This window comes from Jaculus jaculus, chromosome 1 (assembly GCF_020740685.1).
Source record: "Jaculus jaculus isolate mJacJac1 chromosome 1, mJacJac1.mat.Y.cur, whole genome shotgun sequence".
NCBI classification, from domain to species: Eukaryota; Metazoa; Chordata; class Mammalia; order Rodentia; family Dipodidae; genus Jaculus; species Jaculus jaculus.
In genome coordinates, this window is record NC_059102.1 from 43772802 (window position 1) to 43799143 (window position 26342).

The 26342-nt window shown below is 39.3% G+C and overlaps 1 protein-coding gene across 2 annotated transcripts in view; it reads right to left on the bottom strand.

Moving 5' to 3' along the window:
* Nucleotides 1–3820: 3820 nt before the first annotated feature.
* Btaf1 (B-TFIID TATA-box binding protein associated factor 1) overlaps nucleotides 3821–26342 on the bottom strand; it is a 130051-nt gene continuing 107529 nt past the window's right edge. For both annotated transcript variants that reach the window (XM_045153974.1, XM_045153979.1), the window contains 7 exons: nucleotides 26139–26269; nucleotides 22345–22470; nucleotides 20669–20821; nucleotides 18696–18907; nucleotides 7381–7540; nucleotides 6867–7037; nucleotides 3821–5386 (listed from right to left, as the gene is read on the bottom strand). In XM_045153974.1, coding sequence (XP_045009909.1) covers nucleotides 5243–5386; nucleotides 6867–7037; nucleotides 7381–7540; nucleotides 18696–18907; nucleotides 20669–20821; nucleotides 22345–22470; nucleotides 26139–26269 — 1097 coding nt within the window. In that variant the 3' untranslated portion in view covers nucleotides 3821–5242. The remainder of the gene's footprint in view (nucleotides 5387–6866; nucleotides 7038–7380; nucleotides 7541–18695; nucleotides 18908–20668; nucleotides 20822–22344; nucleotides 22471–26138; nucleotides 26270–26342) is intronic.

A 26342-nucleotide genomic window follows, 5' to 3' on the forward strand; every position in this document is an offset into this window, starting at 1 on the left:
GATACTGAAAACTTAAAACGGGTAGTCATGAGCCCTAGGGGTGTAACATCTGCTGATGTCTGGAAAAATGTATATAGTATGCTTGTCAAACTGCCCAGTAAGCACTTCTCAATATTTATACCCTCATATTAACGCTACTCTCACTTTGGGGAGAGAATCTTTTTTCAGATGGCAGTGACCTTGGGACGACTCAGAAGGTATCATAGTGCTGGAAAGAAGTGACTGGAGTACTGAGTAACATCTCGATCACACCTTCCAAGGCTCAGGGTCTGATGTGGAAGAGGTGGCAGAAAGAATGTAAGAGCCAAAAGAAGGGTAGGACTCCTTACAACGTGCTCCCTCCAGACATAAAATGGCCTGGATATCCATGACCTCACAGTGCCTGACACTACCTGCACAAGACCATCATAAGAGGAGGAAAAGACCATGACATCAAAATAAAAGAGAGACTGATTGAGATGGGGAGGGGATATGATGGAGAATGGAAATTCAAAGGGGAAAGTGGGGAAAGGGAGGCTATTACCATGGCTATTTTTTATATTCATGGAAAATGTTAATAAAAACTGAGAAAAAATTAAGATATAAAATTAAAAAAAAAAAAACAAAGTGGGAGGAAATATGATGAAGAGTGGAATTTCAGAGGAAAGGGGGAGGGGAGGAAATTCCCATGGACTATTGTTTACAATCATGGAAGTTGTCAATAAAAAAATAAAAATAAAAACTAACAGAAAACCACCTGATTTCCTACTCTATCCCATCCCCAAATTTGCTCCTTTTTCAGTTTTCACCATTCTCCATTTACACTGCTAACCCAGCTGTGTAAGAAATTAACCCACTTGGTTTTATGTTGAGGTACAACAAAAACATATTGGCTTGACTGAGACAACAGTAATTATGAAGGTAGGCAGGGAATAGGGAAAGAAAAAAACACACGGAGCTTACGTAAGTAGTTTAGACATGGGATGAAGGTGATCAGAAGCCACATTTGGCAAGTAGGAAGGTCAGTAAGAAGCCAGTAGTCTAGGAGAGGTTAAGGTGGTGGTGAGAATTTACAGTGCTGGCTAAAACTATGGAGAAAGTTGAAACTTGGAACGATTTGTAGAGATGGTAGAACTGACTGAAGGAGTGGAGGAAGCAGCATTAAAAAAAAAAAAACAAAAAAAAAAACCAGCCGGGCGTGGTGGCGCACGCCTTTAATCCCAGCACTGGGGAGGCAGAGGTAGGAGGATCGCTGTGAGTTCGAGGCCACTCTGAGGCTACATAGTGAATTCCAGGTCAGCCTGAACCAGAGTGAGACCCTACCTTGAAAAATCAGAAAAAAGAAAAAAAAAAAAACACCACAGATGGGGCTGGGAAAATGGCTTAGCGGTTAAGGCGTTTGCCTGCAAAGCCTAAGGATCTCGGTTCAATTCCTCAAGACCCACGTAAGCCAGATGCACAAAGGGGCACATGTGTCTGGAGTTCATTTGCAGTGGCTAGAGGCCCTGGTGTGCCCATTCTTTCTCTCTCTCAAATAACTAAATATAAAACAGATGTAAGTCAAAAGCAACCTATTGTCTTAGCCATGATTGACTTTTCCTCCTGGACTCCCATTTAATGTATTGGACTTTCTCATTCTATCTTCCATGATGCCTGCCTGATTTTTTTTACCTGTTTTATCCATTCAGTACTATGTAGTCAATTGGCAACTTTGTAATATCAACACTCCAGCTCTCTTCCACTGTGTTTAATTTGCCTATTAAAGGTCCTTTCTCCTCTGTAACATTTTCTCATTTTATACCAAATTATTGAAATCATTTTTATGGTCTTTCATAATTTGCATCTGTTGGCTCTTCTTCCTGTAGGTGGCATGTAAAATCTTCCCCTATGTGGTAATCTCATGGGGTATTACTTGAAACTATCTCTATAGAACAGTTTTACATTTACGACTGTTAATATTCCAGAATTTTGTGTTATTTTTAAGCCTTTCAAGGTAGGGTCCCACTCTGGTCCAGGCAGACCTGGAATTCACTATGTCGTCTCAGGGTGGCCTCAAACTCACAGTGATCCTCCTACCTCTGCCTCCCAAGTGCTGGGATTAAAGGCAGGCGCCACCACATCCGGCTTCCACCTTATATCTCAGTCCCTATATTCATCAGAACTTCATTGGCTGAATTTACCCCACAGGATAAATTATTGTTGTTGAAAGCAATGTGGTCACATTCTCCTATCTAAGCACTCACAGGTCTTGCTTAGCTTCTGAGATGAGTCCTGCTTTGAGTTGTATGGCTATAGCCTAGGTCACAATCTCAAACTGTTTCACTGGAATACTCACCTTTGGATAAGATTATTATATAAACACAAGAAATAAGTGCAGCTTCCCCACTGACACTTTCCTTCAAATTACTATTGTAATAAGCTCTGTTGAAAGAGAGAGAGAGAGAGAGAGAGAGAGAGAGTGTGTGTGTGTGTGTGTGTACAACTATGCAAGAAACAAACCCAGGTCTTCCACTTTTCAAGATTTCCAGACACAAAATGGCCTAGAGATCTATGACCTTGTAGTGCCTGGCACTACCTACACAAGATCTTTAAAATAGGAGGAAAAGATGATGACATCAAAACAAAAGATACCAGCTGAGAGGGGGAGGGATATGATGGGGAGTGTATTGTGAGGGGTGTCTATAACTATGGAAGTCATTGATTAAAAAAAAAAAAAGTGAAAGCAACAAAAAAGACAATCTCTGAATCTATAAATAGGTAAATAGGTTCTCCCCCCGCCCCCCAAAGGTAGTATCTCACTCTAGCCCAGGCTGACCTGGAATTAACTATCTATTCCCAGGCTGGTCTCAGACTCACAGCAATTCTCCTATTCTGCTTCCCCAGTGCTGGGATTAAACTATTTGAAATTTTCTATAATAAACAGGAGTATAATGGACACCATGAACCCATAATCCAATTTGGTATCAACATTTGACCATGTATGATTTATTTCCCACACACATATTTTTAAAAACATAACTAATATGTCATCACATCCATAAAACTAACAGTAGCTCTTTAATACTCATTAACTCAATTTTGCTTGTGTCTCCCTTACTCAAGGTGTACTACTGAGACTGCACACCTAACAGTATCAAATTCTTGGTTATGTGTCTTCCTTTGGAAACCTGGAATGTGTCATTTACTATTTCACCACAAAAAAGCTTTAAAAATAAGTCACACTATTTCCCACATAGAAATTATTTTCTTGTGTACTCTTCTAGAAATAGTCTAGTAACATACACATGTACTTTCAGATTAAAGCTTTAAATTGCCCAAATGCCTGACATCTAGTTCTGACTTTTCAAGTTAGGATTAAAATTGTTTTAAATTTTGGTGTGAATTCTTTTGTATCTTACCATCTCTTCAATGATATGTTGTTCCCTACATACTTTTTAGAAAGTATCAATTTCAATGAGCTATGTTAACTAGCTGGTATATGAAAATAGCAAATAAATAGTTAATAAAAACAGTTAACTCAAGTACCTCGAATATTCTCCATAAAATAATAAATTTCCTTTTAGTCGTCTTTTTTTTGGTTTTTCAAGGTAGGGTCTCACTGTAGCCCAGGCTGACCTGGAATTCACTATGTAGTCTCAGCGTGGCCTCAAACTCATGACAATCCTCCTACCATTGCATCCCAAGTGTTGGGATTAAAGGTGTGCGCTACCACGCCCGGCTAGTTTTCTAAATATAAATTTAAATCCTAAATGATAAAGAAAAAAGTGTTTGGTTTAAAAAAAAATGTATCTACACTAACTATCTAAATCTTTACTACAAATAAGACACAATTGCATATATATTACAATTTTGATCTTGTATTTATTCTTTATGGAATGCTAGGGTGTTACAGTATGGGTGTCGAGGCTACTGAAATGTGACAATGTCCATGTGTAAGTGCTGCAGATCAGTATCACTTTTAATGACTTTTAACAATAAACAAAACACTCGTTATTGTACAGCTGAGGTCTGATGGTTCTTAAACTGTTGTTAAAGTGTATGGCCAGACACAAACCTTGGGGAAGTTTATTACCTGTACACATATATACAAATATGTTCCATACATGTGTTTGTACACAGGCATGTATCAGTTTATGTAGGAAATGTAAAAAATTATATACATACACATACAGGCATATCTATATACATCTATCCACCCTCACCTTTGAGCTCATTTTTATAACAAGAGTTAATCAACTTCATGCCCAATTTTTATTGCTGTCTGGTATAACATGATTTTAGTGCCAAAACCAGACAAGTTTTTGGTTGCAGGATAGATACATTTATGCATATAGATATGTGTATCCTTGTATGTTTGTATATAAAAAGCAATTATTTCTCCCTCTTACGCTTCAGTCATGCATTACTATAATAAACAGTCTTTTCACCATAAGTTTTAGAATTTTAAGCAGTGTAAAATCTACGTTTGGAAAACTGTATGTTCATAGTTACAAAATATATTATATATATATATTTATATATGATTGAAACCTATTGAGTACATACGTTCTTTGAATCTGGCTATACCCTAGCCATTAGATAAATAAAAAAAAAAAAACACCAAAGACACCCTCTAACAGGATGTATATAGCCTTAAATATACCAGTACCTGTATTTAGAATAATTATTTACTTTAAAAGTTGACAAAATGATGTTAAAGATTTGAAAAACACTATGTATCTGCATTAAATATATAAATGTTTTCACGAAGGGCCTGTCTGAATTCATTGATAAACATTTTCATGTTCTAAGACTGACTAATATCATAGTCAATATTCTTAAAATTATGGCTCATTAAGGCTTTTATATAAAAAGAAGCCCTATTTTAATCAATTATAAAAACAAGTACTATTTTAAAGAAAACATACATGAACACCAAAGTACTCGTGAGTATCATCTGTACAAAGTGACTGTGTAGAGAGGAGGCTTTTACTCCCAGGTAGAACGTCTCCTGGTAGCACATGTAAACCTGGTTGGTTCTTCTGCTCTGCAGCTATTCAGCATGTCAAATTTAAACCATTTCACATTAACATTTAATTTAATACAGTGCAAATATATGAGAATACCTTGTTCCCCCCAGTGAAACAGGAGCCAGCACTATGCTGAATATTCTTCAGATCTATTTACACATTCAGTTAAAAGTTCACCATAAACTTAGGAATTTGCTGAATATCAGCAGAATTGTAACTGAACTAGCAGCAATTGCATTTACAATATTTGATAGCTATTTGAGAGAATGCATGAAACTTTCCAGGTTGAACTCTGAATCGTACTGTTCTTGATCCCAAAGATCACTCAGGTTTTCAAGAACTGATTTCATGCTTGCTTTGCCAGATGTCGAGGTGTCAGCTTTTTCCGCTTTGCCATCCTTAAAAAGACAAAATGAGAGGCTATTAACTTCAGAAACTGTATTTTTCTTTAAAATATTGTATGTGCTTTTAACAATCAGAGCTGTCCATTATTTCTGATAGCCAACTGCAACAGTCATTTATCACTTATAGTTTTTTTAGAAATAATTTCTAAATTATGAAAGAATTCGAAATGTATTACAAAGAACTTATTGGTGGTTTTGTTACAATTGTTCTGTCTTCTTTGTGTGTGTGTGTACGCACGTGTGGAAGCATATATGAATCAGACAAATTAAATGTTTTCTCTTGAAAGGAGGGATGTGGCTGGGTGTGGTGGTGCATGCTTTTAATTCCAGCACTGGGGAGGAGGAGTTGGAAGCCAGTGTGAGACTGCATAGTAAATTCCAGGTCATCCTGGGCTAGAGCCAGGACTTCCTCAAAAATAAACAAACAAACAAACACACAAATAAATAAATGAAGGAGGGATGCATCTTAGTGGTAGAAGGCTTGCCAACGCCCTGGCAATACCCAGCAGTCTCAAACAGCTAGACAGAGAGGCAGACAGAGGGTCTAGTAGTTCAGTTGGTAGAGAGCTTGTCTTGCATGCAGGAAGCCTGGATTTGATACCCTGCACTACATAAAAAGGTGTGGTAGTGCACGCCACCAATCCCAACACTTTAAAGGTGGAGATAGGAGAAACGGAAGTTCAAAGTCTTCTTTGGTTACAAAGCATTGCTATGACTGTCTTAAAAAAGAGGGTATGCCAAAAGGCACCAGGGTGCTGAGAAGTACTGACGTAGGAGTGTTCAGCACTGAAATATCTCTATCATACCCTCTGAGATTCAGGGTCCACTGCGGAAGAGGTGGCAGAAAGAATGTAAGAGCCAGAGGAAGGGTACGACTCCTTACAATGCACCTGTCCAAGCAGAAACTGGCCTCAATGTCTAAAACCTTGCAGTGCCTAATACTACCCTCACAAGACCCTCATAATAAGAGGAAAAGATGATGACATCAAAATAAAAGACAGACTAATGAAGAGAGGGAGGGGATATGATGAAGAGTGGATGTGTGAAGGGGAAAATGGAAGAGAGGAGGGAATTATGGTTGTAAGTATGAAAGCTATCAATAAAAAGGGGGGGGGGGTGTATGGCCGGGCATAGTGGCACATGCCTTTAATCCCAGCACTTGGGAGGCAAAGGCAGGAGGATCACCATGAGTGCCAGGCTACACACCATGCAGTAAAATAGGCACTGATACTCCGAATAACTGGTCTGTCATTAGTTGATAGAAGGCAGGTTCCAGTTTCCAGTGATAAGATGTCCATAAGCAGAAAAGAACTAAGAAAGCAACCTGGAAGCAAGACAATGGCAACAGTAACAACAAAACAAGACTTCAAAGGATTGAGATAAGCCCTTCACTACACTATTTTCTTTAACACCTTCACTTACTAGCCCCAGGAAGGCTGTGAACTCATTAATGATAAACTGTTAGGTTCTTTACCTTATCCAGAGTAAACAGATCAAGAAGTTGATCAGTTCCCATACTCTGCAAACTAGAATTCTCTTGGCTGATAACAGTATTTGCTATGTTCATCTTGAATTTCTGTAAACCCATTATCTTCTCTTCCAGCGTTCCTCTGGTTATCAGCCGGTAAACATTAACCACTCGTTTCTGAATGAGAAGAACAGTTAAGAGACACTAAGTGTAAGCTCTAAGGTTCACCAAACCAATGACCTGTACTTTTGTACTAAAAACTTTCTTTTACCTTAAGATTAGATTTTTGTCTGGTTCTACTAGCTTAAAATTGTTTGTGGAAACCATAGACTATTAGGGATGGACAATAAGCCAGATTTGTAGTCCAAGCACCTCATTTTTAATACATGAGAAAGTAGCACCACACAGAGCTAGCAACTTTTCCAAGGTTGTGACACTTGGTAACAGACACAGAAGTTATACTAAGCTTTCCCATCTTTCTGGGGAAGACGGTTCCTCGGCATACACTTAGGTGACTCACCTGCCCAATACGATGGGCCCGGTCCATGGCTTGTAGATCTCGCATGGGATTCCAGTCATGCTCCACAAATACCACTGTGTCAGCGCCAGTCAAGTTAAGCCCCAAGCCACCAACATGAGTTGTAAGTAACAGAACGTCTATGGATGGATCATTGTTAAATCTAAAAGTTAGGTATCAAAAAAGGGAGTTATTTGAGGCCAGCATGGAGTAAGACTCTACCCCCCCCCCATCAAAACCAAACACACACACACACAAACACAGATGGAATTAGTGCATTTCTAAGGATCCTGTAACAGAAACTAATAAAATACTGCTTGAAAAACCCCTTAACATCTTTAGTAGGAAAAAAAAAAAGCTTTCTACAGTCAGTCAGAAATTATATGGATAGAAATAAGGCCAAATAGATTGTATTTTATATCAGATATAAACTGAGACACAAAAATATATGCATTATATTGCTAAAGACTCCACATGTTTGGGCTGCAAGGTCCATGAGAAATCAAGCAGGACCTGAGCTGAAATCCTCCTCCCTATAGACCATCTGACAGAAAGCTGGAAAAAGCTACATTGCATGCAGCCCTATGGGAAAGAAAAGTCATCTGTGGAGATAAACAACAGTGGACATTGCAAGCCTTAAGTTTGGTCAGCTAGGCCAAATGATCCAATGGATGTACGTCTGTTATGGGGGAAACCAATGACTCACTAATTGGACTGGAGACCTGCTCCATGGGAGGGAACACATGCCTGGTACTGAAAACCAAGTGGAAAAAAAAAAGCCTATGAGAGGCCAGACATGGTGGCGCACATCTTTAATCCCAGCTCTCGGGAAGCAGAGGTAGGAGGATCACCGTGAGTTCGAGGCCACCCTGAGACTACATAGTGAATTCCAGGTCAGCCTGAGCTACAGTGAGACTCTACCTCAAAAACAAAACAAAACAAAACAAAAAAACCTATGACAGCGGAGGTATAAGCCCTAGGGGTATAATGCCTGCTGGTGTCTAGCTAAATGCATATAGTATGTCCACCAAAATGCTCGGTAAGCACTCTTCTTTATGTCCATACTCATATATTAATGTTAATCTCACTTTTGGTTACAGAAGCTTCTCTTTTCAGATGGTGGTGACCTCTGGGATGACTCAAAAGGCACCATGGTGCTGAGAAGAAGTGACAGAGGAGTGCTCAGCACTGAAATATCTCTATCACACCTTCGAAGGCCTGGGGTCCCCTGTGGAAGAGGTGGCGGGAAAATTTTAAGAGCCAAAGGAAGAGTAGGAATGCTTACAATGCACTCTTCCAGACAATAAATGGCCTAAATATCCATGACCTTGTAATGCCTGGTAATACCTATACAAGACCCTCATACTAGGAGGAAAAGATGATGACATCAAAATAAAAGAGAGACTAATTGAGAGGGGGAGGAGATACGATGGAGAGTGTATTTGTAAAGGAGAAAGTGGGACAGGGGAGGAAATTATGATTTATTGTCTGTAATTATCAATAAAAAAAAGTTTTTAAAAATAACGATATGTAAGCACTGTAAAACAAAACCCAATTATGAACTTGTAAAATATGGACAGTGGGAAAAGTATCATCAATCAGTGAAGGTACAAGAAGAATATTTATAGCTACTTTTATTTACTAGTCTGAGACGATACCAGGGGCTAGAGAGATGACTCAGTGTGTAGTATCCACATAGAAACAGATGTATAGGGGCTGAAGAGATGGCTTAGTGGCTAAGGTGCTTGCCTGCAAAGCCTAAGGACCCAGGTTCAATTACCCAGAACCTATGAAAGCCAGGTACACAAAGTGGAGAATGCAAAAGGAGGTCTGGAGTTTGTTTGCAGTGGCTAGAGGTCCTGGGTATGCCCATTCTCTTCCTCTTTCTCTGTAGTAGTTAAATTGGAAAAACCAAACAAAGCAAATAAACAAACAAAAAAAAACCATAGTTGTACAAAGTGGTGCCTATGTCTGCAGTTCATCTGCAGTGGCAAGAGGTTTTAGTGCACTCATTCTTTCTTTCTCTTTCCAATAAATATTTTTAAAAAGAAGACACTGGGCTAGAGAGATGGCTTAGCAGTTAAGGTGTTTGCCTGCAAAGCCAAAGGACCTCGGTTTGATTCCCCAGGATCCACGTAAGCCAGATGCACAAGGGGGTACATGCTCCTGGAGTTTGTTTGCAGTGGCTGGAGGCCCTGGTATGCCCATTCTCTCTCTCTCTCCCCCCCCCCTCCCTCCCTCTCTGTTGCTCACAAATAAATAAATAAATTTTTTTAAAAAGGGGCTGGAGGAATGGCTTAGTGGTATGAGAAGCACTTTGCCTGTTGAGTGATATTGCCAGCCAAACAAGTCTTAATAATTTCTTGTATTCTATGTGATCACAATTGGAATTAAAACCAGAAATCAAGAGCAAGAGAAAGGACAGAAAATTTACAAATACATCAAGACTGAACAACACATTATTAAATAGTGAATGGGTCATTAAAGATATCAGGAGAGGGCTGCAGAGATGGCTTAGTGGTTAAGGCATTTGCCTGTGAAGTCAAAGGACCCAGGTTCCATTCCCCGGGACCCACATAAGCCAGATGCAGAATGTAGCAATGTGTCTGGAGTTCGTTTACAGTGGCTAAAGGCCCGGGTGCACCTATTCTTTCTGTCTTCCTCATTCTCTCTTTCTCTCTCTCTCAAATAAATAATTAAAAACTCAGAAAAAAAATCAGAAGAGAAATTTAAAAACACTGGAGTTGAATGAAAATGAAAACACAATAAAACCTATGGGACATGTTTCTAAGAGGGAAGTTAAAATAGTCTCTATTTAAAAAATTAAAGTTGAGATGGGGAGGTAATATGATGGAGAATGGAATTTCAAAGGGGAAAGTTGGGGGGGGGAATTACCATGGTATTTTTTTTAATAATTGTGAAAAATGCTAATAAAAATTTTGTAAAAAAGAAAAAAATTAAAGGAGAACTGGAGAAATGGCTTAACAGCTGAGGATCCGTGTTTTACCCTCCAGATCCCATGTAAGCCAGATGCACAAAGTAAAGGCAAGTGCAAGACTGCACATGCCCACTAGGTGGCGTAGCATCTGGAGTTTGATAACAGTGGCTAAGGTCCTGGCATGGCAATTCTCTCTCTAAAAATAAATAAATGGCTGCTTTAAAAAAAAATTAGAGGAATTAGGGCTGAAAAGATGGCTTAACAGTTAAGGAACTTGCCTCCGAAGCCTAAGGCCCAATGTTCTACTCTCTAGATCCTATGTGAACCACGCATACAAAGGTAAGGCAAGTGGAAGGCCACACCTGTCCACTAGGTGGCACAAGCAAGCATCTGGAATTTTATTGCAGGGGCTGAGGCCCTAGCTCACCAATTCTCTCCTTCTCTTGCAAATAATAAATTAAAAAATGGAAGCTGGGCATGGTGGTGCATGACTTTAATCCCAGCACTTGGAAGACAGAGGTAGGAGGACCACCATGAGTTCAAGGCCATCCTGAGACTACATAATGAATTTCAGGTCAGCCTGGGCTACAGTAAGACCCTACCTCACACACACACACACACACACACACACAAAAAAAAAAAAAAATTTAAAGAGGAATTACTCGCTCAGGACTCCTCCTGTCTTATGGAAACTTTGCCTTCTTTCTTTATCTTAAATACTTTCTAAACTTAAAAAAAGTCAGTAATCTCCAACAAAAAATGTAATTTAGGGTTTTGGAAAAGCAAGAATAAACCAAGTACCAAAAATGCAGAAATAATAAAGATCAGGATAAAAATAAATAAAGCAGAATAAGTTCTTTAAAAATATGAGCAAGACTCTAAGCCAAATTAATCAAAAGAAAGATCCAAATTAATAAAAATAAGAGCTGAGTGGGAGGGAGGGTCAATCAAAATTCAAGATATTCTGAATAAGACAAATGAAAATCTACTTTCTTCTTCTTCTTCTTTTTGGTTTTTCAAGGTAGGGTCTCACTCTAGCCCAGGCTGTCCTGGAACTCACTATGTAGTCTCAGGGTGGCCTTGAACTCATGACAATCCTCCTACCTCTGCCTCCTGAGTGTTGGCATTTAAAGGCGTGTGCTGCCATGCCCGGCAAAAATCTATTTCTTGAATAATGGCACATCCAGAAGCCATAGATTATTACTAGAAAATTTTCAGTACCAGGGATGGGATACTTTCCAGTGAGTTGTTAGTCAAGGAGGTCCCTGTTGCCTCCAATACACTATAGGTTATTGCCAAGGTCCTTGGTTTCTTGTGAGAAAGAGATGATAAGACACTATTGCTGAAGACTTTATATGCCTGAGAGGCAAAGTTACTGAGAAATCAAGCTGGTGCTGAGCAGAAAACCTTTTCCCTAAAGCCCAGTCAACTGAAACCTGGAAAAAGCTGTACTGTATGCAGCCTTATGGGAGACAGAAGTCATCAGCAGTGAAAACTGTGGACACTGGAAGCCTCAAGTTTCACCAGACAAGCCAAATGACTGAATGAGTGCAAGAGTGGCATGCCTGCTCTGGGGGAAACCAACTGCTCCCTTGTTGGACTGAAGTTCTGCTCTATGGGAGGGAATAAATGGCTGGTACTGAAAACCTACTCAAAAGCCTATGGAAGGGAAGTCATGAGCCTTAATAGTATAAAGCCTGCTCTTGTCTGGATAAATGCATATATTACTCTCACCAAATTGCCCTGAAAGCTCTACACTTAATGTTCATATTCATCTATTAATGCTAATCTCACTTCTGGTTAAAGAAGCTTCTCTTTTCAGATGGCAGTGACCACTGGGATGACACAAAAGGCAACACAGTGCTGAGAAGAAGGGACAGAGGAGTGTCCAGCACTGAAACATCTCACACCCTCCAAGGCTCTGGGTCCACTGCAGAAGAGGTGGCAAAAAGAATGTAAGAACCAAAGGAAGGGTACCACTCCTTACATCCAACTGTCCCGAGAGAAATTGGCCTCAATATCCAAGACCTCGCAGTGCCTAGCATTACCTACACAAGACCCTCTTAATAGGAGAAAAAGATGACATCCAATTAAAAGAGAAACTAATGGAGACAGGGAGGGGATATGACGGAGAGCAGAGTTATAAAAGGGAAGGCAGGGGGAGGGCTGAAATACCATGGTTTGTTGTAAGTGTAAAAATATATATTAAAAAATACAATAAATAAAATAAGAGCTGATAAAGGAAATTCCAGCAACAAAAATCAGATCATTAAGGCATATCTTAAAAAACTACCTTCCAGAAAGATGGAAAATCTGAAAGAAATGGATGGATGTCTAGGCACATAGGACTTACAAAGGTTAAACCATGAGGATATATATAAACAAGCAATGAGACTGTAGTAGTAAAAATCTCCCAACTAAAAACAATGTTCAGACCAAATGGAGTTACTGAATTATACCAGACTATTAAAGCATAACTAGCAAGCAAGCAACTTTCTTTTCACGATTTTATCTTTAACATTTTCTTTCCAAGAACCTAGTATTTTCCTGATACCAAGATGAATAAAAATACAAGAAAAAAAAAGGAGAGAGAAAATTACAGGTCAATCTCCCTGTCGAACCTAAGATACAAAAATTATTCTCAATGTTTGGAAACCAAATTCAAGAAAATATCACATAGATAATGCACACTGTGACACATGCACAAAGACATGCATGCGTCTGGAGGCTTGACTGCAGTGACTGGAGGCCCTGGTGTGACAACCCTCTCACCTACCCCTTTCTCACATTTAAACAAAACAAAACAACAACAAAAAAAAGAGGCTGGGTAAGGTGGCACACACCTTTAATCCCAGTACTGGAAAGGCAGAGGTAGGAGGATCACTATAGGTTCAAGGCTACCCTGAGACTACATTGTGAATTCCAGGTCAGCCTGAACTAGAGTGAGACCCTACCTTGAAAAACCAAAATAAATAAATAAAAACAAAAATATATGAAAGGGAAACAAGTAGGAAAGGAAGAAATCAACTTTGTTCATAACGTTATGATTCTTCAAAGGATTCCATCAGAAATCTCTTAAATCTGATACTTTTAGCCAAGTAGCAGTATGCCTACATAATAACAAACATGCTGAAAAAAATTAGGGAACCATTTCATTTACAACCTCAAAAACAAGAAAGCTTTGTAATAGGGCTGGAGAGATGGCTTAGTAGTTAAGGTGCTTGCCTCCAAAGCCTAATGACCTGGGATCAATACCCAGTACCCACGCAAAGACAGATGCACAGTGGCACATGCATCTGGAGTTCATTTGCAACAAATGAAGGCCCTGGTGCCCCACTCTGCCTCTACCTCCTAGCAAATAAACAAATAAATAACTAATAACTAAACAAACAAACCTTACCAAGAAAATGAAACTCTACCATTAAAATTTTTAAAGAATGGAAAATAAACGCTGAAAACTAGAAGGTGAAAGACTTCCTCTGTTCATGGATATGAAGAATTAATACTATAAAAAAGGCTATGCCTCACCCTGAGACTACATAGTGAATTCCAGGTCAGCCTGAGCTAGAGCGAGACCCTACCTCAAAAAAAAGGGGGGGGGCTATGCCTTAGCAGGTAAATGCTTGCCTGTGAAGCCTAAGGACCCTGGTTCGAGGCTCAATTCCCCAAGACCCACGTTAGCCAGATGCACAAGGGCGCATGCATCTGGAGTTTGTTTACAGTGGCTGGAGGCCCTGGCGCACCCATTCTCTCTCTCTCTCTCTCCCTCTCAAATAAATAAACACAATGTTTTTTTTTGTGTTTTTTTTTAAAGGCTATGCCAGCCAGGAATGGTGGCGCATGCCTTTAACCCCAGCACTCAGGAAGTAGAGGTAGGAGGACTGCTGAAAGTTAGGCTAGCCAGAGACCCTACATCAAAAAAACCAAAACAAAAAGAAAAAGGCTATACCAAAGCAATCTACAGATCCAAGTACTCCCTATAAAATTTCCCAACAGTATTGTTCACATACAAAAGGAAATCCTTAAATGCATACGAACACAAAAGACTCTGGATAGTCAAAGCAATTGCAAATCAGATAATGTGGGATACCTGATTTCAAGTTCTACTACACAGCCACAGTAACAAAAGCAACATGGCACTGACACAAATACAAGCAAATCAATGGAACAGATGAAGGTACAACAAATTGAATTTTGACAAAGATGCCAAAAACATACACTGGAAAACAAATGCTGCTGCGAAAACTGGATACCCACTTGTACAAGAATGAAACTAGATACCTATCTCTCGCCTTCTACGAAAACCAATTCCAAATGCATCAAAGATGTACACTGAAACCCTGAAAGTGTTAAAGGGAAAACGGAGGGAACATTTCAAGATACAGGCATAGACAAAGATTTCTAAAAAGAAATCCGATTAGAAAATAGTGTGAAGAACTGACAAATGTGATTGCTTGAAATTAAAAATCTTCTGCACAGCTGGGCATGGTGGCGCACACCTTTAATCCTAGGATTTAATCCGGGAGGCAGAGGTAGGAGGATGGCTGTGAGTCTGAGGCCACGTTGAGACTACATAGTGAATTCCAGGTCACCCTGGATTAGAGTGATAGAGTGAGACACTACCTCGAAAAATAAAAATAAAAACTTCTGCACAATTCCAAAGGAAACAATCAAACGAAGCTACAGCCTAAAGGAGAAAATCACTGCTTATTATGCATCTGATAGAGATGTAATATCTAGAACATATAAAATACTTAAAAAACTAAATATTGTGGGTTGTCTCTCTCAAAGTTCCTTAAAAAAATAATAATTAAAGCCGGGTGTGGAGGCAGAGGTAGGAGAATCGCCATGAGTTCAAGGCCATCCTGAGACTTCATAGTGAATTCCAGGTCAGCCTGGGCTAGAATAAGACCCTACCTTGGAAAAGAAAAAAAAAAAAAATAATAATAATTATTATTATTATTGGGAGGCAGAGGACTGCCATGAGTTCAAAGCTACCCTGAAACTACATAGTTAATTCCAGGTCAGCCTGAGCCAGAGCCAAACCCTACCTTGAAAAACCAAATAAATAAATAATTTAAAAACAAAAACTATTAAATAGGGCTGGAGAAATGGCTCAGAGGTTCAGGTGCTTGCATACAAAGCCTAATAACCCAGGTTTGATTCCGCAGTACCCACATAAAACCAGATGCACAAAGTGGTACATGCATCTGGAGTTTGTGTGCAACAGTTGGAGGCCCTGGCGTGTCCATCCTCTGTCTGTCTCTCTCACCTCTATCTCCCTCTTTATCTCCCTCTCTGCTTATAAATAAATAGATAATAATAGAGAAATCAAATGACACAATGAATGGGATAAAGATATGAACACACTTCTCAAAAGGTTAAGTAAAAAAATAATAGATAAGTAAAAATTGGCCCAAAGCATGAAAAGCTGTTCAAAATCACTAGCTATCACGAAAATGCAAATTAAAATGACATTAATGGGCTGAAGTGGTGGCTCAGCAGTTAAGGTGCTTTCCTACTAAGGCAAAGGACCCAGATTTGATTCCCCAGGATCCCATAGGCCAAATGCACAAGGTGACACATGTGTAGAATTCGTTTGTGGGAGCTGGAGGCTCTAGCATGCCCATTCTCTCTCCCTCAAATAAGCAAATAAATAAAAATTTTAAAAATTACATTGAGGAATAAGTTTCAGTCAGAATGACAGTTACTTAAAAATCAAAAGTGGCTAGACATGGGCTGGAGAGATGGCTTAGTGGTTAAGTGCTTGCCTGTGAAGCCTAAGGACCCAGGTTCAAGGCTCAATTCCCCAGGACCCACGTTAGCCAGATGCACAAGGGGGCACATGCATGTGGAATTCGTTTGCAGTGGCTGGGGGCCCTGGCGTGCCCATTCATATTCTCCCCCTCTCTCTCTCCCTCCCCCCCCCCCCGTTGCTCTCAAATAAATAAATAAAGAAGAAAAAAAGAAAAAGAAAGTGGCTAGACATGGTGGCATATGCTTTTAATCCCAGCATTCAGGAGGCAGAGGCAGGAGGACTACTGGGAGTGAGGCCAGCCTAAGACTACATAGTTAATTCCAGGTCAACCTGGGCTAGAGCAAGGCCCTACCTCAAAAAATCGAGAAAACAAAACAAAACAAAAATGCAAGCAAGGATGTGGCCAAAAGGGAACGTTTATACACTGCTGGTGAATGTAAAGTGGTCCAGCCAATATGGAAATAATCATGGCACTTCCTTGAATAACTGAAAATAGAGCTACCATACACTCCTGGGTATTTACTAAAGGACTCTAAACCAAAATATCACAAAGATGTTTACTGCAGCATTATTCACATCAGCTAAGTTAGGATATCAACCCAAGTGCCTATCAAAAGATGAATGGATAAAGAATGTGGTATATTTGCATAACAGAATTTTAATCGGCCATAAGGAATGAATTTGAAAAGAGAGACACAGAAAAAGAGATACAGAGAGCAAGAATGGTATAACAGGACCTTCAACCACTACACACCAACTCGAGACATATGGACCACCTTGTGCATCTGGCTTATGTGGGTCCTGGGAAATCAAACCTGGATCCTTTGGCTGTGTAGGCAAGTCCCTTAACTGCTAAACCATCTCTCCAGCCCCAGTTAAGTCACTTTTAGTGCAACTGGAGAATAACATATTAAGCAAACTAAGTCAGACTCAGAAAGAAAAATATTTGTAGATTTCCTCTCATATGTGGATCATTATTTTATATAGATACAAAAAGTCATGCATGTATATTGACATGAAAGTAGAAACAAAGCCAAGAGAATGAAAAGGGCTAACAGGGAGGGTATTACCATGAGATATTTTTTATAATCATGGAAAACGTTAATAAAGATTGAGAAAAGAAAAGGACTAACAGAAGGAGGAGGGAAAGGAATGGGTGGATGTTTGGGGTAGGGAAACATAAGCAAAGTTTACTATTTGTATAAACTCTTTCTTATGAAATCTAATACTATGTACAATGAATAGCCACCAGGCTACAAACATCACATTCTTTGTGTGTTTGCATGCAGGTCTGTGTGGGTGTGCATATACATGTGTACACATTTGTGTGGAGGCCAACAGGATTGATGCTGTGTATCTTCCTTACTAGCTCTGCACTTTATTTACTGAAGCAGGGTATCTTCCTGAGCATGGAGACTCCTGATTTAGCTAGCATAGTTAGCCAGGTATTTCTGAGGATCCCTAGTCTTTGTACTATGAGGACTGCAATTGTATGTGGGCTACTATGCCCACTATCTTTAATGTGTGCACTGAGGATCCACGATCTGGTACCCACACTTGGGTGATAAGCACTTTACTCACTGAGATGTTTCCCCAGCCCCATTTATAAATCTTACTATGAGTCAAGCAATGGCCCCTGTACTTCATACGCATTGTTATTTATTACAAGAGCTCCATTATTCCTATTTTAGAGAGACTGGGAACACTACTTAAATAGCAGAATCAGAAGTTAAACCTGGGTCTGTGTGTCTCCAAAGCCTCTCTACAGGTTTCCAAAAGTATTGAAACTAACACTTTCTTAATAATGTTTAAAATGTCCACCCCAGGCTTGGGACTGAACGTAGGAATCTGCATTCTTAGAATAGCAACTCCTGTAATTTTTATAAAGTAGAATTTACACACCACACCAACTCTACTTCCTACAAGGAGCTTTCCAACTTGTTTTTAGTAGAGAAACAGTGATATGGATGACACTACCTATTCACTTCTTCCCACCCTAAGTCCTTAAAAAAAGAAGAGAACCAGGTGTGGTGGTGCACACCTTTAATTGCAGCACTTGGGAGGTAAAGGTAGGCTGATTGCCGAGAGTTCGAGGCCACCCTGAGACTATGTAGTGAATTCTAGATCACCCTGATCTAGAGTGGGACCCTACCTAAAAAAAAAAAAAGAAAAAAAAAAGGAGGTAGTTATCTTAAATTTCTGGCATGTTTTTCCTATTATAATCATCTTTGCACTTAAACAAACAATCCAATCCTATTACTATAATTCTACATTAAAATGGGATTTGGGCTGGAGAAATGGCTTAGTGGTTAAGTGCTTGCCTGCAAAGCCAAAGGACACAGGTTCATTTCTCCAGGACCTACATAAGCCAGATGTATAAGGAGGGACAAACATCTGGAGTTCATTTGTAGTGGCTGTAGACCCGGACATGCCTATTCTCTCTCTCTCCCTCTCAAATAAAGAAATATAAAATATTTAAAAGATTTATTTGGGTTATATTATTTAATAAGAAAATACACTTGCAGACTTCAGTTAATAAAAATACATCACAGGGCAAACATACATAACAATAATAAGTGTGCTATAACTTGATTTATAGTAACAGTTTTGGAAGCCACTTACCGGGAAACAATGGAATGCCTCTGACCAGGAGGTATGCTGCCATCCAACCTCAAATAAGTGACAGAGGGCAGGTGCGGCTTGAGTAGATCATGCTCTACAATATCAAGCATGCTTTTAAGCTGACAGAAGATCAGTATTCTGTGCTGTGCCACAACAGACTCTGTTCCACCCTCTGAAGTGCTGCCATTTCCTAAGCCGCAGTCTAACAGCAACTTGAGGGGAGAAGAACAATTACAATGTGTATTTAATAAAAGTAGACAATCCATTATGACAAGTATTTCTATGGCAAGAAAAAGTTAGGTTTATGTGAAACCTGCAAAACAGACTAGCACTCTGGGCTACAATCTAGCACCCTGCAGCATCTGGAAGCAGTTTTTGTGGTTTCAGACCTAGAGCTGCATAGTAACCTCTCTTCAGGAGGCCATCTCACAGGCTTTTCTTACTTTACCTTAGTGTCCTGAAATTCACTGTTGAACAATAAGGCATCCAAAGACTAGCCATAAAATACTTTCTTTAAATGAAAAAGTGAGGCTAGTTATTAAAAAAAAAAAAAAAAGTCAACAAAGGAGAAATAACGGGAGGGCCTAGTGGTATATACCTTCAATCCCAGCACTCGGGAGGCAGAGGTAGGAGGATCACCATGAGTATGAAACTGCCCTGAGACTACATAGTGAATCCCAGCTCAGCCTGAGCTAGAGTGAAACCTTACCTCAAAAACCCCATCTCCAAAAAGGAGAACTAGTACATAAAATTCACAAAATATTTTTATTTATTTATTTATTTGAGAGTGACAGACAGAGAGAAAGAGGGGGAGGGGGAGAGAGAGGGAGAGAGAGAGAATGGGCACGACAGGGCTTCCAGCCACTGCTAACGAACTCCAGACGCATGCGCCCCCTTGTGCATCTGGCTAACGTGGGTCCTGGGGAATGGACCCTCAAACCAGGGTCCTTAGGCTTCACAGGCAAGTGCTTAACCACTAAGCTGTCTCCCCAGTCCTCACAGAATATTTGAAACAGGTAAATTTACAAACATGTTAAAGATTGCAAGGAGAATAATGACAAGAAATTGCTTGATAGGGTCAGTGTTTCTGGGTGCTGCAGTCAGGTTCGCATTGCTGGTAGAAATCACCCACCAAAGAGCAGCTTGTGGGGGGGAAAAGAGGTTTATTTTGGCTTACAGGCTGAAGGGGAAGCTCCATGATGGCAGGGGAAAATGATGGCATGAGCAGAGGGTGGACATCACCCCCTGGCCAACATAAGCTGGCCCATAGCAACAGGAGGGTGTGCCAAACACTTGCATGGGGACCCTGGTTAACACCAATAAGCCCACCCCCAATAATATACTGCCTTCAGAAGGCACTAATTCCCAAATATCTATCAGCCGGGAACCTAGCATTCACAACAACAAAGTTTATGGGGTGGACACTTGAATCAAACTACCACACTGGGTGATAAGATATTTTGAAAATAGATGAAGGTGATGGCTAGACAACATTGTGAACGTAATGTTACAGACTATGATGGAGAATGGAATTTCAAAGGGGAAAGTGGGGGGGAGGAGGGAGGGAATTACCATGGGGTATTTTATATAATCATAGAAGTTGTTAATAAAAATTTGGAAGAAAAAAAAAAACTTAAATGTACACCACACCTTTAATCCCAGCACTTGGGAGGCAGAGGCAGGAGGATCACCATGAGTTCAACCTGAGATTACATAGTGAATTCCAGGTCAGCCTGAGCTAGAGCGAAACCATACCCCGAAAAACAAAAACACACCAACAAACAACAGCCAAAAAAAAAAAACCCAAGGGGGGGGAAAAAAACATTAAAATGGCATATGATTTTTTTTTAAAAAAGCTCAATCACAACATTTAGCAAGCCAAATAAAAAGTGATACATCTATCTTTGAGAAAAGCAAAATGTATCTGATGTTCTATACAAGCACATTATTTTACCCTTAAAAGCCATACATACTTGTTTCAAAGCTGAGAGCTTGGGGGCATGCTGAATATCATGAAGTGAAGAATTCTGAGCTGCTAATTTTTCAGTAGTACTCTTGAACTCTGGATGCTGAGGTGTTAAGACTAATGCCGGATGGTTGCACAATTTACGTAAATATTGCAATGCCTTTGAAGGGGGGAAATATATATATGAATGAAAGTCAATTTTACATACTCTATTTCTATATTTTTATAACTAGTCCATTTGTCTAGAATGCCTTTTTTCTCTTAAGAACAGGTTCAGCCAAGCATAATGATGCATGCTTGCAATCCAAGCTCCCTAGGAGGTTGTAGTAGAAGAATTAAAGAGCTGGACAAACCAGGCCCGGTGGTGCACACCTTTAATCCCAGCACTTGGGAGGCAGAGGTATGAGGATTGCTAAGTGTTCAATGCCACCTTGAGGCCACATAGTGAATTCCAGGTCAACCTGGGCTAGAGTGAGACCCTGCGGAGGGGGGTGGGGGGAGACAGGGACTGGATGCCAGCACAGGCAACAAAGCAAGACTATAACAAAATAAAATACAAAGGTCTGGGGGTGGAGCTGAGTAGATGAACACTTGCCTTAATATGCCCAAAGCTCTGGGTTTAATCTCTAGTATGAGGTAGGTAATTAATTAAAATGTCTCATCTATGAGTCTTGGGCAGTTTACATGTATTTCTTGGAGACAGCTTGCAAATATCTCCCTAGTCTATGCAATACACGTTTTGAGAAAGGGTCTCACGTAGTCCAGGATGGCCTTAAACTAGATATGTAGCTAAAGCTGGCTTCAAACTACTGATCTTCCTGCCTCTACCTTCCAAGTACTAGGATTACAGGCAGGTATGACCAGTTTCATTAAAAGGTATTCTAATTCAGTTCACTAAATGGTATTCTAATTCAGGTCTGGGGGTAGTAAAAAAGCTAAGTCATGTTTGCAATGGCTTGTTTGAGAAACACAACACTACAGGGTCTCTTCTCTATCTCAACCATAACCTTTCTGTTCTGAGTCTTAATTAGCTAATGACCTGTGTCTCACCCATACACTTCCTATACTATGTATCTCTATTTTCTCATTTATTTTCTCTTATATATATTTTGTTTTCCACTACTTTTCTTTTGAACATGCTGGAGATTGAGTCCAGTGCATGCTTGTAATGCTCTATCTGAACCAACCCCTAGCCCACTTCCTACTGAGCTTAAAAATTTTTCTCTATGTAGTAAAGCATTCACTACTAAAATGTTTTTTCATGTAATATGCAGGCATATTTAATTTTCAAATCCTTTTATTCTTTACTGTAGCCCAGGTTGACTTAGAACTGCCTATAATCCCAGCACTCGGGAGGCAGAGGTAGGAGGATTGCCATGAGTTCAAGGCCACCCTGAGATGACAGAGTTACTTCCAGGTCAGCCTGGACCAGAGTGAGACCCTACCTTGAAAAAAACAAAACAAAACAAAAAAACACAAACAAACAAACAAACAAAAAATAACTGACTGACTAAATAAATAAATAGATACCCAAAGGTTAATATTAAATAGGTCCTCTGATCTGTTTTTATATATATATGCAATACTGCAAATAATGGAAATTAATCCTTATTATAGTATTCCACATAAAACACGCCCCATTAAAGAACATTCTTTAATTTTAAAGTAGCCTATGATTTTTACCTGGAATACATGACCTGTAGCCTTAAGCTTTGGTTTTTCATTTTCTTCAGAAAGCGCAGCTGAAGAAACTGTTTCATCAACATCACACTTGGCACGAGACTTAGCAAAATCTTCATAAAGCTGAACCTGTAAAATGCCCCATGAAAACAGCTAAGTGTGTATTTTTTTTTAATTTTTTTTTTCAGTTTTATTTATTTATTTGAGAGTGACAGAGAAAGAGGCAGAGAGAGAGAGAGAGAGAGAGAGAAAGAATGGGCACGCCAGGGCTTCTAGCCACTGCAAACGAACTCCAGACGAGTGCGCCCCTTGGGCATCTGGCTAACGTGGGTCCTGGAGAATCGAGCCTCGAACCGGGGTCCTTAGGCTTCACAGGCAAGTGCTTAACCACCAAGCCATCTCTCCAGCCCCTAAGTGTGTATTTTTAAAAGCTGATCAGTCATATAGCTAGTAGAGACAAAGAGAAGTAAATGAAATTAGCCCTCATGAAAGAGAACAAATTCTGGTGTCAATAATTCATTACTAATATGGTAGATTATTCACTCTATCTTGTAAATTTCTTTCAAGTGATTTGAGACAGAGAGAGAAATAACACATCAAAATAAAAGAGAGACTGATTGAGAGGGGGAAGGGGATATGATGTAGAGCGGAGTTTCAAAGGGGAAAGTGGGAGAAGGAATTACCATGGGATATTGTTTGCAATTATGGAAGTTGTCAATAAAAAAATACAAATAGTTAAAATTAAAAAAAGAAAAATAACACATTAACATTGGCTGAAAAGTATTAAAAATATATATGCTGGAGCTAGGCACATGCCTTTAATCCCAACACTGGTGAGGCAAAGACTGCCATGAGTTCAAGGCCACTCTGAGACTACAGAGTGAATTCCAGGTCAGCCTGGGCTACAGCACAACCCTACCTTGAAAAACAAAATCAAACAAGCTGGGGATGGAGAAATGGATCAATGATTAAAGGTACCTGCTTGCAGGCTGGAGAGATAGCTTAGCTGTTAAGCGCTTGCCTGTGTAAGCCTAAGGACACCAGTTCAAGGCTTTTTTCCCCCAGGACCCATATTAGCCAGATGCACAAGGGTGCGCACACTTCTGGAGTTTGTTTGCAGTTGCTGGAAGCCCTGGTGTGCCCATTCTCTCTCTCTCTCTCTCTCTCTCTCTCTCTCTCTCTCTCTCTCTCTCTCTTCTCTTTCTCTTACTCTCAAATAAATAAATAAAAATGGAAACCGGGCGTGGTGGCACACGACTTTAATCCCATTACTGGGGAGGGAGAGGTAGGAGGATTGCTGCGAGTTCAAGGCCACCCTGAGACTCTATAGTGAATTCCAGGTCAGCCTGAGCTAGAGTGAGACCCTACCTTGAAAAACCAAAAATAAATAAGAACAAAAAAAATTTTTTTTAAAAGGTACCTGCTTGCAAAGTCTGACTACCAGGATTCTATGTTCCAGTACCCACAAAAACAAGTCAGACACACAAAGTGGAGTTCATTTGAGGTGGTAAGAGGCCTTGGTATGCATATGCACTGCTTTCAAATAAATATTACATATACATATATATGAATGATTCAATTTCCCCAATTTTTAGGAAAATGTATTACCAATAAAAGAATCTGATCTTTTATAAGTAAATAAAAAAATCTTATTTAACATGAAGTCATAGGGTCTGGGAGATAGCTCACTGGTTAAAGGTGCTTGCTTGAAAAGCCTGTTGAACTGAGTTCAATTCCCCAGTGCCCATGTAAGCTATCCAAAAGTGGCACATGCATCTGAGTTTGCAGCAGCAAGACTCTGAAACACGTATGTGCAAATAAAAAGGAAACTCATTATCACCTTTAAAGCATTTCCTTGAGCTCTGGGATCCTCACTGCACATACTAACACATTATAAAAAGATATAATATAGCCAGATGTGGTGGCGCACGCCTTTAATCCCAGCACTTGGGAGGTAGATTGCCATGAGTCCGAGGCCACCCTGAGACTACATAGTCAGTTTCAAGTCGGCCTGGACTAGAGTGAGACCCTACCTTGAAAAACCAAAATAAAAATAAAAATAAAAAAATAACAATCTAGAATGCTAAAGAAAAAAAAAATCAGTGAATAAAAATCTGTGATTGCTAAACAAATCAAAATGTCATTTCCCTATGGAGTTCCCATTCTCCAGATTATTTAAATATTTATATTTACATTTATATTTAAATGTATTATAGTACTACCACCAGTATACTACAAGATTTCAAAGGCCAAAAAAAAATCCCACTATCCTTAACATATTCTTTTCAAGAAATATTAATCTAACTTTTAGATTAATCCCAACGAAGAAATGGGATACCAAAGAAATGAGGTATAGAAGAATCTGAGCCAACAAACCAGTACTGAGCCTACTAAATCCATGTTGAATAGGTAATACTGGCTAACAAGCCAGATTTTGGATGTCTCTGGTGCCTTTTATTCTTTTAATTACACTAAAACAATGAAGCAGAAGTATAGCATAAAACAAACATTCAAACAGAAAATTTTTAGAGGCTATGTCTTACTAAGACATAGAATAGTCTCCAATTATAATATCTGTAGGAAAGGACAAGAAAAAGCTCATAATAAATTATCTAGTTATAGTCTGTCTATAAAGTCAGATTGTATAGAAGGCAAAATTTACTTGGACCAATTAAAATTAAAGTAAATGACTAATACTTTACAGGTAATAAGGTCCCAATGACCAAGGTTTCAGTGTAACCCTACTAGTATATTGTAGCTCTATGACCTTAGACATATTACTTTTTCTGAACTTTGCTTTCTTTATTAGTCACTTAGCTCAAACTCCACCATCAGATTAATTGCCCCTTTTACGTGTGTCCAAGTAATCCTCATTCTACTCAATAATGGCCCTAGAGTGCAAGAGCAGTGGTGCTACAAGTTTAGAAATGTCAAAGAAAAGCCATAAAATGTTTTCATTGGAAAAAACAATAATCTTAACGGGGAAAGAAAAAATTATGAAAAAATTTAAGAAAAAAAATAATGCTGAGGTTGCAAAGATTCATGATAAGAGACCATCGGTACAGATAGGACTCAATGTTATCAGTGGCTACAGGCATAGAGTAGGAGGATATAACCTCCATAAGGGAGGGAGAAGAGGGGTGGGTGACTACTGTGTTACCTGAAGAATTTAACCTTGCTAACTAGACATATAAGAATGTAACTGGATGGAGAGGTAATATGATGGAGAATGGAATTTCAAAGGGGAAGGAATTAACATGGGATATTTTTTTATAATCATGGAAATTGCTAATAAAAATTTAAAAAAATCTTTTTTACCAACTAGAAATAAAATTGTCAGTGTATATAAATAATAACTATAATAATAATGATAATAATAATAATAATAATAATAATAAAGTCTCTCTAAACCTTAAAGAAAAAGAATATAACTGTTGATACTGTCTTGTATTTTAATGCACACATCCAAACAGGTTCATCTAGTTTTATCTAAATGTATGTCATAAAGCCAAAGGCTATGCTCTTTTACCCAATACTTTTTTAGAGGGAAGGGTTCCAGGTAGGGTCTCACTCTAGCCCAGGCTGTCCTGGATTTCACTGTGTAGTCTCAGGGTGGCCTCAAACTCACGGCGATCCTCCTACCTCTGCCTCCCGAGTGCTGGGTTTAAAGGCGTGCGCAACCACGTCCAGCTCTTTTCAAAAGTTTTTTTTGGGGGGGTACCCAATACTTTTGTAACTTATGTAATGCATGCTGTTAATAAAATTCCACCAACTACCACAATTACAACATTCCTAACCTGGAGGGGACTAAGAGTACAATAATAGTCTTGAATAATTTTAGGAGGAAGATCCTGTAAAACATCTTCTTTCATTCTTCGCAAAAGAAACGGCAGGACTTGGCGGTGCAGAGCATCCATTGCAAGAACACCTATTAATAAGAAAATAGCTTTTAAAAGTTTGGGATAAATTATATACTCACTAAACATGGGAATCATAACTGT